Here is a 16010-nt window from a genome sequence, read left to right as displayed (position 1 = left end):
TCAAAATTGGAAATTTGGATTCTATTTTTAGAAACATGACGTGTAAAGAATTAGTTTCGAATTTAAATTTATTCGTGCATGTAGGCTACTTTGTTTAATTAACTGAAACTTTAAATGTAATACATTCAGTCAGTATTGTTCATTTGTATCTCTGTACTCCCATTTAAATATCGCGTATCTTGTAAATGCAGTGCTACGGTTTAAGTTGGGTAGTGGATAAAAATAGATTTGAGTTTTCCCAATACCACAATGCAATGTTTTGTTTACAGCTGTGCAGCAACAGAAAGTGTGCAGCTGTCAGTTGTAAAATGAGTTGAAATTTAGTTTATATTTACCACAACGGTCAATAGATCGACAGATATTTCATTTAGCAAAAAATGCACAAGGTTCAGTTGATAACCTCATTTGGATAAAGGTAAGATAATTGCATGGTAAACTTGTTTTTGGAGCAATGCTTTGTACATGTAGATATAGATATTATAATATTTTTTAACCATGTGGAAAATAATACTTCAAAATAATAGCATTTTCTTTCCAAAATTTTTGTGTGTTCACTCAGAATAATTGCATTTGAATAATAATATGCTTTGTACATAGATCTATACCAAAATATTTTTTGACCATGTGGAAAATGATACTACAAAACAATAACATTTGCTTTTCAAAACGTTTATTTTTGTGTATTCACTCAGAATTATTTATATATGAATGAACAACTGCAATTGGAAGATAACAATCGGCTATACAAAAACAAGATTAAATATAAGCTTTAAGCTTTGATGCATATAAATGTTATTATATATAGTCCAAAATTATAATATGTATGACAAGCCTACTACTTCGCTTTGCTTTACTTCACAGCAAAGCCTTATTAATAGCACTAATAATAGGCTATGTTTATCATTTCAAAGACATTAATTAGACATTGTTTCATTGTTTCACTTAGCAAGTTTAAATATCGTTATATAATAGTTTATGTTTAAATATGTAATTTGTATGTATTTTAAAACAGTATTTTTCTGTTAAAGGTCGTTGGTATTGGTAATGCAGGAGTTGGGAAAACATGTCTGATCAAACATTTCTGTGAGAGTAAGGTAAATTAATTTGCTTAAAATCAAATATGTTATATTTCCATGCCTAAGGCTATTATATACATGTACATAATTATATACAGTCCTTTCATCATCATCATCATCATCATCATCATCATCATCATCATCATCATCATCATCACCACCATTAACCCCTTCACATCATCCTCATGGTTGTTCTTTTGTTGATGTTAATCATTGTTCATCATTGTGACCAGTGTATTATTTGTTTATCAAACAATTTGATATTTTGTTTTCTTTTTAAATACAGTTAATATTAAGTTGAAGTATTTTGCATATATCTTTAAATTGTAAAGTAATGTAGAAAAACATTTCATTATTTAACCATGTTGTTGTTACAGTAAAATACCTTTTTAAAATTAGAAAGTATTAAAGTATTCTCTTGTGACATGATATTGTTAGAAACGAGTAAAGAAAGAGAAATGTCAAAGCTTGAATATAAAATTTAACGAGCATTTTGAAATGGTCATTATGAAGACAATTATTGTTTAAAGTTAATGAATTCAAAGTGATAATAAAAAGAAAATATTGAAAAAATTAATTATAAGTCATGATGAAACAGTGCAATCAGATTTCAGATTTTACAAGATTAAATGTTAAATTAACGGAGGTTGTCCCAAGAAATCGGGGACTGTTTAGATTTTGAAGGATAAATGTAACGTAGTGCCAAAAAAATTGAAATGGGCTAATCCTAATATATCAGTTGCAGTAAATGGCGGGGTACCCACTTGCCAAACACATTTTAACTACTGAAAATTCAAGTAACAGTATTGTACTATGGTAAGCATGATGTGAGCACAGTCTTCAAATCTAGCACCACTGAGAAACGACTTCCTTCTAAGGGAGAAAAAACCCGGAAAAGTCTAACGGCGCTCAGCCCGGCGAGTAGGGGAGACGAATGGCTCTCCCGAACTCAGACACGTTAATCCCCAATTGCATTGAATTGTGTTGTTGTCGGGATGTTGCTTCGTGAGTAACACGTCTTCGGCCGCTTCTTCCGTGGAACTTCTATTCAATCACGGCACGTACTGGGTCTGCAAACCAAACACGCCCATAGTAGTTAATATCATTAGAAATACGAAATGTAGTGAATGTTAATATTGCTCGTATTTCTGTAAATAAAATATGAATATTATGGAATTATGTTGTTTGTATTTTCAGTTCAGTGGAGGGTATCAACCTACTGTAGGTGTTGATTATGGATTTAAAATTCAAAACGTAAAAGGGTATGAGTGTAAGTACTAATCTACAAATATAAATATCTGTGTTCTAATTATAGTTTGAACTTTATAATTATGTTGTATCATAGTTTGGGGACCTTTCTGTTGAAAATGTGTCAGAGTTAATTACATCGTATACATATACATGCACAGTGCGTTAACTGGAGTGCATGTATCAGTTACCTGCACTCCAGAGCATGCACGTTGATTGGCTCTTTTTTTGCTAGGATTTACATATTGTGACGGCAGGCAAAGGTAAAGCGACATAAATATGGTATTCAGATGTTCGTTAATTGGTTCCTTTTTGCCGGGATTTCATATTGTGACAACAGGGAACGTGTTTTTATGTTTGAAAGAGAAATAACAAAACACTCGGCAATCTGATTAATACTCGGGGGGCTACTAAGATGAATATGAGACCATGTCTAAGATTTCAAGAGTTTTCAAATTTTTATTTCAAAAGGAATAAACATTTTACAATATCCGTCGCCTCGGCAAAAACGAAATGACAGTAACAATGAAATTGAATACAAATTATTTATACAACAACGATCTGACAGAAGACATACAACAATGATCTTATATTTGAAAGGCATACAACAATAATCTTATACTTTTAAGACATACAACAATGATCTTATACTTGTAAGACATACTTCTTCTTCTTCTTCTTGTCGTTCGCCCTTCTACAATGTCACCCCAGCCACAGCGATGAAATGTGCAGTCTTCCGGAGGGCCTCAAGTTTCCCGTAGAGTTTCTCCTCAAGTGGGGTGCTTGCTGGCCAAACTTTTCTTCGCAGCTGCTCTAAATATGGGCATCTGTGTAATAAATGTTCTGCCGTTTGATTTTCTAACGCACAGGAGCATAGAGGTGATTTGGACAGCTTTAGCTTATCATGCATGTGTGCATTCAGCCTGTTATGGCCAGTGCGTAGCGTAACAAGCGCTACCTGTTCAGCTCGGGTAAGCAGATTGTTATCATTCTGTGCTGTCTATGTACAGACTCAATCAAACCGAGTCTGCAATTCTAATCTTATTTTGTTGTGATTAATGCTTCCGAGGGATCACTTTGTTTCCAGAATTTTGGCTTCATTAGTGCCTTTATCAGCGTAACTTTCTCCTCATGCCTTACGGTGTTCTGTGGTAGGTCTCTTTTGGCACCTAGTTTGGCTAAGCCGTCTGTTTGTTCATTTCCAGGGACTCCGCAGTAGGCTGGAATCCATTGTAGTGCCAGCTCTCTGCCATGGCTTACATAGCTTACAGCTCTGGAGAGTTCTGGTAGCCAACAGTTGTTTAGGGCCTCAAGAACAGACAGGGCATCTGTTAGCACCACCACATTTGAGAAGTCTTCTTGCGACTCTTCAATAAGAGTAATAGCCTGCATAATAGCTTCAACTCCTGCCCTGTAATTGGTGCAGTGTTTTCCGGTTGGGCAACTATTTGTCTTCGTTTTACCTCCTGGGTACACAATGTAGATGCCAGCTCCCCCATCTTGGACAGCGGCAGTTGCTGAGCCGTCTGTATATACATGGGTCCAGATCTATTGGGAAGTTCTCATGTATCATAGCTTGTGTTAGGGATTTCTTGGTCATCTCGTCCTGTTCCCAAGATGATAATTGTGGGACAGTAGTGCGAATTTGTATGTGTGACAGTTCATGTTTACATGGCTCTGATAAGTCCTCCCTACCGAGAGGAGTGATTGCTGGTCAAAGTCTAGGGCTGTATTTTTTGACAAGCTGTTTGGATTCATGTATAAAGCTGCTCCTTCAAATACGATTCTTTGTTAAAATAGATAAATACAGAATCCCTAAAGAAAGCCCAACACGTCAAAATTGAAAATGTTGCAGGCTCGGTTTGATTCAGCCTGTTCATGGACGGTACTGGAAAGTGCAAGTTACCGTTCACGCCCCGTAGCACCGGTTAAAGCAGAATTCAACATTTATACATTAAATAGTAAAATTTTGAATTTAGAAACATCCGCAGATGTGTTCATACGGCAGTTATCATGGAACCTTCAACGTGACACTTCCGTGCCATTCCATGAAAAGCGGCGTATGGTCCCCAAGTAATAAAAAGCGTGTGCCCTAAACGAGAAAACAATGGGCGGAACTAAATAAAATGGAATTTTGAAAGGGGATCAGAGTTTATGAAGCCTGCGTATCACAGATAAGACGTCAAAAGACAAATTTAAAAAGCAGGCAACATATCCTAAGGGTGATTCAACATTATTCAAGTAGGAATATTGGAATCACCCAACTAGAAATTGCCGAAAAGTTGAAACTAAAAATACCACAAGCACAACAATAATGTCGTGCTGAACGATCTTCAAGGATCGAAAATATAACATCATTGATTAAATGTACGGGGAGACTTTTTACAGCCACCACACGGCACAAATAACACGGATGTGATCATAAATTAGATAAATACAGAATCCCTAAAGAAAGCCCAACACGTCAAAATTGAAAATGTTGCAGGCTCGGTTTGATTGAGCCTGTTCATGGACGGTACTGGAAAGTGCAAGTTACCGTCCACGCCCCCTAGCACCGGTTTTAGCAGAATTCAACATTTAAACATGAAATAGTAAAATTTTGAATTTAGAAACATCCGCAGATGTGTTCATACGGCGGTTATCATGGAACCTTCAATGTGACACTTCCGTGCCATTCCATGAAAAGCGGCGTATGGTCCCCAAGTATAAAAAGCGTGTGCCCTAAACGAGAAAACAATGGGCGGAACTAAATAAAATGGAATTTTGAAAGGGGATCAGAGGTTATGAAGCCTGCGTATCACAGATAAGACGTCAAAAGACAAATTTAAAAAGCAGGCAACATATCCTAAGGGTGATTCAACATTATTCAAGTAGGAATATTGGAACCACCCAACTAGAAATTGCCGAAAAGTTGAAACTAAAAATACCACAAGCACAACAATAATGTCGTGCTGAACGATCTTCAAGGATCGAAAATATAACATCATTGATTAAATGTACGGGGAGACTTTTTACAGCCGCCACACGGCACAAATAACACGGATGTGATCATAAATTAGATAAATACAGAATCCCTAAAGAAAGCCCAACACGTCAAAATTGAAAATGTTGCAGGCTCGGTTTGATTGAGCCTGTTCATGGACGGTACTGGAAAGTGCAAGTTACCGTCCACGCCCCCTAGCACCGGTTTAAGCAGAATTCAACATTTAAACATGAAATAGTAAAATTTTGAATTTAGAAACATCCGCAGATGTGTTCATACGGCGGTTATCATGGAACCTTCAATGTGACACTTCCGTGCCATTCCATGAAAAGCGGCGTATGGTCCCCAAGTGATAAAAAGCGTGTGCCCTAAACGAGAAAACAATGGGCGGAACTAAATAAAATGGAATTTTGAAAGGGGATCAGAGGTTATGAAGCCTGCGTATCACAGATAAGACGTCAAAAGTCAAATTTAAAAAGCAGGCAACATATCCTAAGGGTGATTCAACATTATTCAAGTAGGAATATTGGAACCACCCAACTAGAAATTGCCGAAAAGTTGAAACTAAAAATACCACAAGCACAACAATAATGTCGTGCTGAACGATCTTCAAGGATCGAAAATATAACATCATTGATTAAATGTACGGGGAGACTTTTTACAGCCACCACACGGCACAAATAACACGGATGTGATCATAAATTAGATAAATACAGAATCCCTAAAGAAAGCCCAACACGTCAAAATTGAAAATGTTGCAGGCTCGGTTTGATTGAGCCTGTTCATGGACGGTACTGGAAAGTGCAAGTTACCGTCCACGCCCCCTAGCACCGGTTTTAGCAGAATTCAACATTTAAACATGAAATAGTAAAATTTTGAATTTAGAAACATCCGCAGATGTGTTCTTACGGCGGTTATCATGGAACCTTTAATGTGACACTTCCGTGCCATTCCATGAAAAGCGGCGTATGGTCCCCAAGTGATAAAAAGCGTGTGCCCTAAACGAGAAAACAATGGGCGGAACTAAATAAAATGGAATTTTGAAAGGGGATCAGAGGTTATGAAGCCTGCGTATCACAGATAAGACGTCAAAAGACAAATTTAAAAAGCAGGCAACATATCCTAAGGGTGATTCAACATTATTCAAGTAGGAATATTGGAACCACCCAACTAGAAATTGCCGAAAAGTTAAAACTAAAAATACCACAAGCACAACAATAATGTCGTGCTGGCTGAACGATCTTCAAGGATCGAAATAAAACCATACAGTTTGTTTTTCATGGGATGGTCTGGCAGGTACTGGTATTTCGCCACTTGTATCATCGTTTTTTCTTCTCTTCTGTGACCAAGTGGTGGAATAGCGGTGAGATTTTCCACAGCTTTTATCCGAGTCGATTTCATTGCTCCAGTGATCACACGCAGGGCTTGGTTTTGGACCTTGTCAAGCACTTGCTGGTTTGACTTGGCAGTTGTCATCCATGCTGAGGATCCATACTCCAGGTTGGGTCTTAAAGTACCTTTATACAGTAAACTTCACTTATAGCGAACACGTTTATAGCGAACTTCCGGTTATAAGGAACAATTTATTTTGGCCCGAATTTTGCCCTTCTTTATTTAATATAAAAATATACGGTTATAGCGAACACGGCTATAAGGAATTATCGCTTATAAGGAACTCATTTCTTAGTCCCAATTTAGTTAAAAGTGCATAAAATTACACTTTTATAACGAACTCCAAATATCGGCTATTCGTCAATATATCCCGCTTTTTCAACTTTCGTTTTTATTGGCACGGAATAAAACTCGCGGAATGTACCGTTTATTGTTGTATGTAATTCAATATATGAAAATGAATTTGTATAGAAGTATGTAATAGTTTTCTATTTAAGATATTTTTAGCTTGAGTTCTTGTCACAAAGATAAAACGGTAATTCCTTTTATTCTATAATTTCTTTTCTTTAATAGTTTTGCTCGAGTAAAATAATTATCGGTTTTCAACATAATCACGCATGCTTGCAAACATAATCCATAGAAAACTTCAAAGTATGCTTGATTGAAATGAAAAGAAATCTATATATTTCATTTGTTAAAGTCACCCTTAAAATATAATAGAAGATATTCTGAATCAATATAAAAGGAAGAAAAATGGATTTTCAAATTCCAAAATGAACGCTTTCGGGTATTGTGTCTAAAAAAGAAATAAATGACTATTCTTAATCAAATGCTCTTAAAAATGGCGGACGATGTTTAACAATCAGTTCGTTATATGTAAATATGTTCGCTATAAAAACTCATGATACAAGGAACTAATTCGCTGTATGCTTACAAGGAACTCCGGATATAAGGAAAAGATTTTGAATGTCCCAATGAGTTCGTTATAAGCGGAGTTTACTGTATACTGTTTTTAGTATGTCCTGACTGGCTCGCCAGGTGGTGCCTGCAAGTTTTCGGAGAATGGCTAGCTTCTTCCGTACTTTGCTTTCAGCTTGTGCTATATGAGCCTTCCATGTAAGACGTTTGTCGAAGGTCACTGTATGCGGCAGTTGTGGCATGCTCCTCTGAGCACCGAAACACAAGATCATCTGCGTAGAGGGCAGCTTTGATTCCTCTTGGTAGGTCAGCTACCAGGTCATTTATGAAGAGGAGAAAGAGAGTGGGTGATAGAACTCCGCCTTGTGGCACTCCATGCCTTTGTAGAAAGCTTCGGCTGGTATGACCATCTACACTGACTCTTGCTCTTCTGTTGTACAGGTAACACTTGAGCCAGATGTACATCTTTCCTTGTACCCCACTTCTCAACAGTTTCACAAGGAGGCCACCTGTCCACACCTTGTCGAAAGCTCTCTGGAGATCTATCCACATAACGAGTGTGGCTTTCTTCTCCTGAAAGGCATCTTCAATCTCTTGGACAAGGTAGGTAGTTTGGTCCTCCGTTGAGCGGAACTGCCTAAAGCCAGCTTGTTGGTGTGCCACTAAATTATGGGTCTCTAGATACCACTTCATTTGCTGGTTTAAAACCCTTTCCATGGTCTTGCCAACACGCTGGTTAAGCTTATTTGACGGTAGCTTGAAGGCTTCTTGAGATCCTATCCATATTTGGGGATGGGGATCATGATTGCTTCTCTCCATATCTGTGGTAGGTTGCTTTCTTTCCAGCTAAGGTTGAAGATCTCAAGAAGGGTATTGGTTGCAAACGTGTCTCCAAAGTCCAGTCTCCAAAGCTTGGTGCCATCCAGTTTTCTCTCTCCAGGTTCTCCTGGTGGTCTGGATCTTGGTTTTAAGCAATTTGGCTTTTGCTTGTTGGAGCCTCAAGTTGTTGTCTTGAGATGGTTGAGATTCAGCTTCTCTCCTGGCCTCTGATAAATCATTCTGCAAATCCTCCAACTATTCACTCCAGTATGGCTTGTAGTTACGTCTAGCTCCCCGGGAATGCATGCATGAACAGATTTGAGAAGAACTGTATTGAATTCTTTGGTGACTCGTTTGATGTCACGTCCCTGTACTCCTATGTTTCTACAGATTTCATCAGTGAGTGTCATGTATGCTGTCCAATCGGCGTTTTTGTAGTTCCATCTAGGGGCTTTAGACACTGTCTTGGTGGTAAACTGCATGTTGATGAACACTTGACGGTGGTCACTGCCTCCAAGTTGTTCACCTACTATCCTTGTGACATGGCTATGAATGTCTTCTGTGCAGAAACCAATGTCTGGTATAGATGTGTTGTGCCAACGTCTGGAGTAGAATGTCGGTTGGTCGTCAGGATCATTTATCAGGACAAGGTTGTGTTCATCTTGTCAGGTTTAAACCTCTTCTCCACGTCTGTCAATATGATCATATCCTCAGCTTTGTGAGTGACTGTTGAAATCACCCACAATGAGGAAGTTTGTGTCCTCAGTTTGGATAGTTTCCAAAGACAAGGCATTGTCATTTGGGAAGTAGAGGTTGACAACATGTACCACCTTGTCACTCAGTCTAAGGCGCAGAACCTGGTACTCGGAGTCAACCATATGGGTGTTGGTTTGGGTCACACCAATGTTGTTCCTTACCAGTGTAAGTATTCCTCCTTTTCTTCATCCTATCCTGTCACGGCGGAAGCACTAATAACCTCTGACCTTGAAGGGTTTGTCCTCTTGAAGGTCGGTTTCTTGTATACAGCAGACCTGGATGTTTTGTTCATGCAGGACATGCTCTTGCTCTGATTTCTTATTGGAGAGCCCTTCTGCATTCAGATGCATTACTTTGAAAAGTTGCTGCTTTGGTTTCTTCTGTCTGTAAGTGTGGCCAGTAAAATATCTCCCTCGTCTCCTGGCTCCAAATCGAGGTGAAGGGCCTCTAGTAGCTTTGGGTGGGCTCTGTCGAGGCTCAGAGCCCGACACTGTCTCTCCTTGGAGGGTCTTCAAAGAAGCAGCGCCACATCGATATGTTGTAGATGACAGTGTAGTCATGGCGTAGATGCATATTACCGTGGTTTGTTAGAGAGCGCCATTTGGCCCAGTAACGCTGACTTCATCTCTTTAGGTTTTCTGTAGGGGTTTCCCCACCCTTAGCTTCTGGCTAAAGAACCATCATTGGAAGCACAAGGTTGTTTTCTGTCAGGGTATTCTCCGTTAGCCTTAGCCTCTCCCGAAGCATCCACAAGGCAGTGGAGCTATTTACCCATACCTGGGGGGGGGTCTGTTCATGGGCATAAGGGCATGTCCACACGCCGGTGGGCCTAGCATACACGTACGTTTAGGGGCAGACCACCTCCGAGTGTCCTGTAGTTCAGCCTGAGACCGTGAGGTACTCCTCCACAGGGAGGCACTAAAAAGAGCTTGTCTGTAGAGAGGCTTTGTGTTGACAGGGAAGACTTACACAATCTGCTTCTTTTTCGCTTTGCGCTAGCCAGCGGCAGAGGCTGAAAGCGGAAGGTAAAACAAGCACACAACACACACAGCACACTATACTTGACGCATCTACAAACCAATTGACACACAATTAAGTAAGACATACAACAATGATCTTATACTTGTAAGACATACAACAATGATCATAAACTATTAAGACATACATCAGTGATTTTATACAAAAAGCCTTTTATTTGAAATTTCAATCATTCTGAAAGAATCCCATGTTTTAATTGAACTATTTATTCCTTTTTTTACTGTTTTTAGTGCGAGTACATCTTTGGGACTTATCAGGAGCACCCGAGTATATCGACGTAAGGAATGAGTTGTACGGACAGACGGACGCCGTATTTTTAGTGTTTGATGTCACCAACCAAGCCTCATTTGAAAGCCTAGAAACATGGATAAAAGAGGTCAATAAGTACAGTGGTGGTGTCCAGGAAATTGTTCTTGTTGCTAACAAGGTACGGTTACATGATTTTTACCATTTTGTTATGTCTTCGAGTGGTTGTTATTTTTGGTTTTTAGAAAACATTTATGACATTTTAAACCATTCAGGGCAATCGATTAAATCTTTATAATTTTATCTAAGGTAACGTAGTTTTCTTTTGTTAATATGATTGTTAAACTGTTTTTATCAGTTATTTTCTAGTAAGTTCGAAAAGATATTCCATTGATGCTTATGATAAATAATTTCAGATAGTTGTTCATTCTTATATGATCACATCACACGGTTTCTCAGCTTATCCTTTCGTTAATTGTTTTTTATTAATGTCTTATAAACATGACTGAAATTTACTGACACTGTCAAATTAAAGTACTTAGTCTTACGCAACGACATATCAGCTTTTTTAGATTTAAACATTTTCTAAATCCTACTTTTGGCCAATGTTTTTTTATTTTGTTGCAAGGAGTCTGTAAATTGATGATACTATATTATATTAATCATTTAACTATCTTTAACGTTTTTTAAAACCAATGAACGCTATTTTAAATCGTCACATAGATTTGTGTCCAAATTTATTCATAAGTTTAATGTTGCATTTTAGTAAAGTATCAACTTATTTCGTCTGGTTTATGTTTGGATGTATTTCTTTCTTCAAAAGGTAGACACAAAGTCAGGGAAGAGATTAATTTCTACACAAGAGGCGAAAAAATGGGCTTCTAGCCATAAGATAAAGTAAGCTTGCTATATATTTACTGTATATACATGTATTATATAACGAGAGTTAGTTTCCTGATACAGTACTGAATAGCAATTTTGGGAATAAGTGCCTTGTCCAGTGTTGTAAAATTGCTGAATTGGGAAAAATAGTTGGTACCTTTTAAAATTGCATGCATTTTTTACCATAGTAATTTCAGTTGTGCAAAATTGTTTATTCAAAGCGATGCAAATATAATTTCAAAGCATAAAAACACATTAAAATTTGACAGTGAAATCTAGGAAATATCTTGTCTGATACCATACTGGAATGAACTGCAGCAAATTAAATTTGTCCGTTTTGATAACGAGAATTCAATAGGGAATTCTTTTTTAAAGATTAAGAATGACCCGTGGTGACACTGGGAAATAAAATATTAAATATAAGAAACGTTTACGGAAATACAGTATTTGTCACACGGTAACCAATTATGGTAATATCTTTAAAATGATATCTTCCAGTTGTGAAGGTATATTATTGTGGGGTTTCCTAGCTTAACCTACTGTGGCACAGATTGTTAATGTGTAGTCACTAGTTTGATTTCCCGGTGTTCGAAAATCTTAGTGACATGTTGGTGTTAAAAAGTGACATTAGTCTACCCGATCGAATCACGGCAGCAAGCCACATCGAATTCACCCGAACACAGTTCATCAGCCATCGCATATTCCAGGACAAGTTGTCAAACAGTTTACCAGTACTTCATGTCTACACTTTTGCAACGAACTACTAGTTAGTTTCTCCTGTACATGCGGGGGCAGAGGTGCGGTGCAAATGGCGTAGAAAGGACTTCATGATCAATCACAATTGAAGTGAAATGGACCGTCCGGGGATCAAATATTTATAATAATTAATATGCTTTGTTCAAGTATATTGACTATTGGCAGGGTGGAAGATGATAGAAAAAGGTGACTCGAACAGAACTATACATAACTTTACATATATATACATATGAATTTAAATTTGAGTTTATTTATACTCGCCACCGGTTGCCCATATGGGCGAGTCTTCCAGAATAGTATTAGTCATTTTATATTTTGGAGGATAGTGTAATTATAGATACAGAAAGATACCCTAATTCCAGAACCTTCTCCTGGTTCTTTAACGTGCCAAGTGTTTAAGCACTCATACACAGGACTTCTGTATATATTGTGTGACATTCATTATATTTTGTGTGACATCCAATACTTATATATCGTGTGACATTCTGTATACATTGTGTGACATTGTCTATATATTGTATGACATTTAATAATGTATTGTGAGATATTTAGTATATATTGTGTGCCATTATGTATACCGGTAAATTGTGTAGTATTTTGTAATATATTGTGATATATTTTATGACATTTCATTATACATTGTGTGACATTCAGTATTGTGTGACAACAAGTAATACATTGTTTAACATTCAGTGTATATTTTATGACACTGAGTAAAAAAATATTATAAACGATGATTGTTATACATGTATGAAGTTCAGTACATTGTAATTTCTTATTTTATCAGTGTATTGTACTATATTATAGAAAATTGGTTTTATTTCTAATTATAGTTTTTCATTTTTTTATTTATATATTTTTCAGTTTGTACGAGGCGAGTGCTGCTACAGGTGATGGTGTTCATAAATTATTTGATGAATTATTAAACAATGCTGTCAATAAACGGAAACAAGCCGGACTTCTTCCTAAAAATTTGTAGTACATGTATATACTTGAAGGATTTAACACAAAGGTGTATCGCAGCATTGTATTATATCGCAGTATTGGATTATATCGCAGTATTGTATTATATCGCAGTATTGTATTGGATCTCGAATTGTATTGTATCGCTTAACTTGATAACAATTTTGAAAATCTGGCGAATGACTTATCCAAACTGGATTACTCGATATAAAGAAGTTCGTTAATTACTTTTGTCAAATTGAAGCTGATGAATAAATGTCATAAACTTTAAAAAGTGAAAATGTCCAGTTTTTTTTTTGAGTTTTCAAAATGAAATAGTCAATGGCTCCGTTACTTATCGGAATTCCAATGAAGCCGAAAAACGAAAAAAAATCAATTTGAATTTCTTAAATACAAATCACATTTGTATCCAGAATGTAATTGAAAATAGCATTTATGTGCAATTCTTTGCCCAAATTTTGCAAACAAGTTATTGGTTTAATTAAACTTCAAGATTGCTTATTTTCTTATACAAATTTACGGTTTCACCCTAGCTATTTTCATGTCATCCGATACAATTTTTTTCTGAACAGAACATTAATAAAAATTTAATAAAAAGAAGCTGCATCTTTTAAAAACTTGGCAGGAACTTCTTCTAAACCATTAATCTTTTCAGAGTTTTTGTTTTGTTTGTTTCATTCTTGCGCCTTTTCCAAACAGTATTTCAGTCATATAGGCGGGTAGTTTTCTAACCGTCGTACCTGGAGAGTTACATCAGTTCCCTTAAACCTTATATCGTCTCCTTAACTAAGAAGAAACAAACAAACAAACACAATTATCATTTCATAATTTCATATTTAATTGCGGAAAGCACTTGGGTCGCTATACTGACCAAACCACACATTTGTACATAATATCAAACACACACACACACACACACATATATATATATATTCATTGTCATTATAATGTTTTTTATTAAATGCACTACTGTCCTTCATTTCATTTCATTATTTGCGAAACACATTGTCGAACTTATAACACTTATGTGGTATATTAAAAACGTTCATCACACATTTATAGATAAATATTCAAATTCTTCAAGAATTGTCACATACTATAAACATAATGATTTAAATTGAGACACAAGATTTGTTTCGCCATTATATCTACTTATAAAACGTAAAAAATAATCGACGTGTAGAATGGTCAGTAACCCAAAGCTGAACTGACACATAAATTGACTACCGTTACGCACGAAAATTTCGTTCGCTAATCGCGACCCCTATCGGAGACTTTACACGATTGAAGGGAAAATAATTTCTTTCTAATTCGTCTGCTCAAACCAAAGAAACTATATTACTAAACTACCTTTCTCCGCGCTAAACTACCAAAGCATCTCCCGGGGCTTATCAGAGTTTAAAGTTTATATTCTTAAGTTCTTTGAATACAAATTACTCAAACACATGCTTTAAGTTGAAATTATTCTTCTATATTATATTTCTGAATATGACTGTTTCTCAAGAAAGGCAGACTAATAATGTTGGATTATTTCTCAAGAAAGGCAGACTAATAATGTTGGATTATTTCTCAAGAAAGGCAGACTAATAATGTTGGACTATTTCTCAAGAAAGGAAAAGCAATAATGTTTGACTATTTCTCAAGAAAAGGAGACAAATAATGTTTGACTATTGGAAGATGGACCAACAATGTAGAATGTAGAGCTATTCCTCAAGAAGGGGAGTTCATTAATGTTGGACTCTCAAGGAAGGTAGGGTAAAATGTTGGACAATTTCTCAAGAATGGGATGGTTATAATCAAGGACAGTTCCTCAGGAAAGGGATAGTAATAATAGAGGACTATTTCTCAAGGGAGGGAGAGAAATAATGTAGGACAATTTCTCAAGAAAGGAAGAACAAAAATTTAGAACTATTTCTTAAGTAAGGGAGAGCAATAATGTAGGACTATTTATCAAGAAAGGGAGAAAAATAATGTAGGACTATTTCTCAAGGAATTGAGAGAAATTATGTAGGACCGATTTAACTGAAAGATCGAGACATACAAATACATTCCTCTGATGAATTCCAATTTGTAACAATAATCAAAAGAAGGTAAAATATAGGCGTTGAAAAATATTTCTTTAAATTTCAATGTCTCACAAGAATTTTCTTTAAAAAAAAACAGATACCACGTAAAACTGGATATTTGTTCAATACATATAGAAATGTTAGCAATGCTTGCATAACAATGAAATAATGATATGTTGTAGGGTTATTAATTTAAAAAAAAACGTTAACTTTGTGATGTGCATGTGTTTCTAAACGAACCGGTCGTTTTTCGGTAAGTGCACTCAATTCCAAATGTCATTACCTACGCATTTAAGTAGGGATTGTATTTGCAAATACTTGATTAATATGCAAAATTTTATAAAAAAAATAAATAAAAACATTATATCAGTTTAATACAATGATCATATATTAGACGCTTATTAAACATCATTGACTGAGTGTACCTGATATGCTTGGATTTTTCTCTCGATATGTTCATGTACATCAGATAACTTACAGGATCGCGAACGTTGTTGGTGGTCTCAGTATTTTTTGCAAAATTTATAACTGTGTTAGTTCTTGTGTAAAATTAACTCAGTAAAATCTTATATAAAATAAACTTTTCCCAAGGAAATATCATGAGATCTTAGCGCAGTTTAAAAATGATTGAGTTAAACAGAAGTTATATATCTGAGCAATTTTACTAGAAAATTAAAAGAGCTATCCTGTAGGTTTTTTAACTAACCTTTTCATCTCAATTTAGTTTAAAAGATGAGGGACTATCACAGCTTGTGACTGGTACAATGTTCATTTAATGTGTCTTTCCGGAACAAAACTGTATGTATTATGTATTGATATATTTCAAAAGAAGAAAAATGTTTAAACATGGACACTGAATATACAATT

General features: G+C 36.1%; 1 protein-coding gene across 1 annotated transcript; it reads left to right on the top strand.

Annotated features, from left to right (window-relative positions):
• Nucleotides 1-307: 307 nt before the first annotated feature.
• On the top strand, nucleotides 308-13364 carry LOC132718950 (dnaJ homolog subfamily C member 27-like; the record flags this gene model as incomplete). The annotated part of the gene is made up of 6 exons (XM_060702667.1): nucleotides 308-415; nucleotides 1029-1094; nucleotides 2274-2346; nucleotides 10461-10657; nucleotides 11300-11373; nucleotides 12979-13364. Coding segments are annotated over 6 exons (633 nt in total), but the record flags the coding sequence as incomplete, so codon positions are not given.
• Nucleotides 13365-16010: the final 2646 nt, after the last annotated feature.

This window comes from Ruditapes philippinarum, unplaced genomic scaffold (assembly GCF_026571515.1).
Source record: "Ruditapes philippinarum isolate M1 unplaced genomic scaffold, ASM2657151v2 ctg4819_1_1_1_1, whole genome shotgun sequence".
Taxonomy (NCBI): domain Eukaryota; kingdom Metazoa; phylum Mollusca; class Bivalvia; order Venerida; family Veneridae; genus Ruditapes; species Ruditapes philippinarum.
This window is presented reverse-complemented; position numbering and strand designations above follow the sequence as displayed.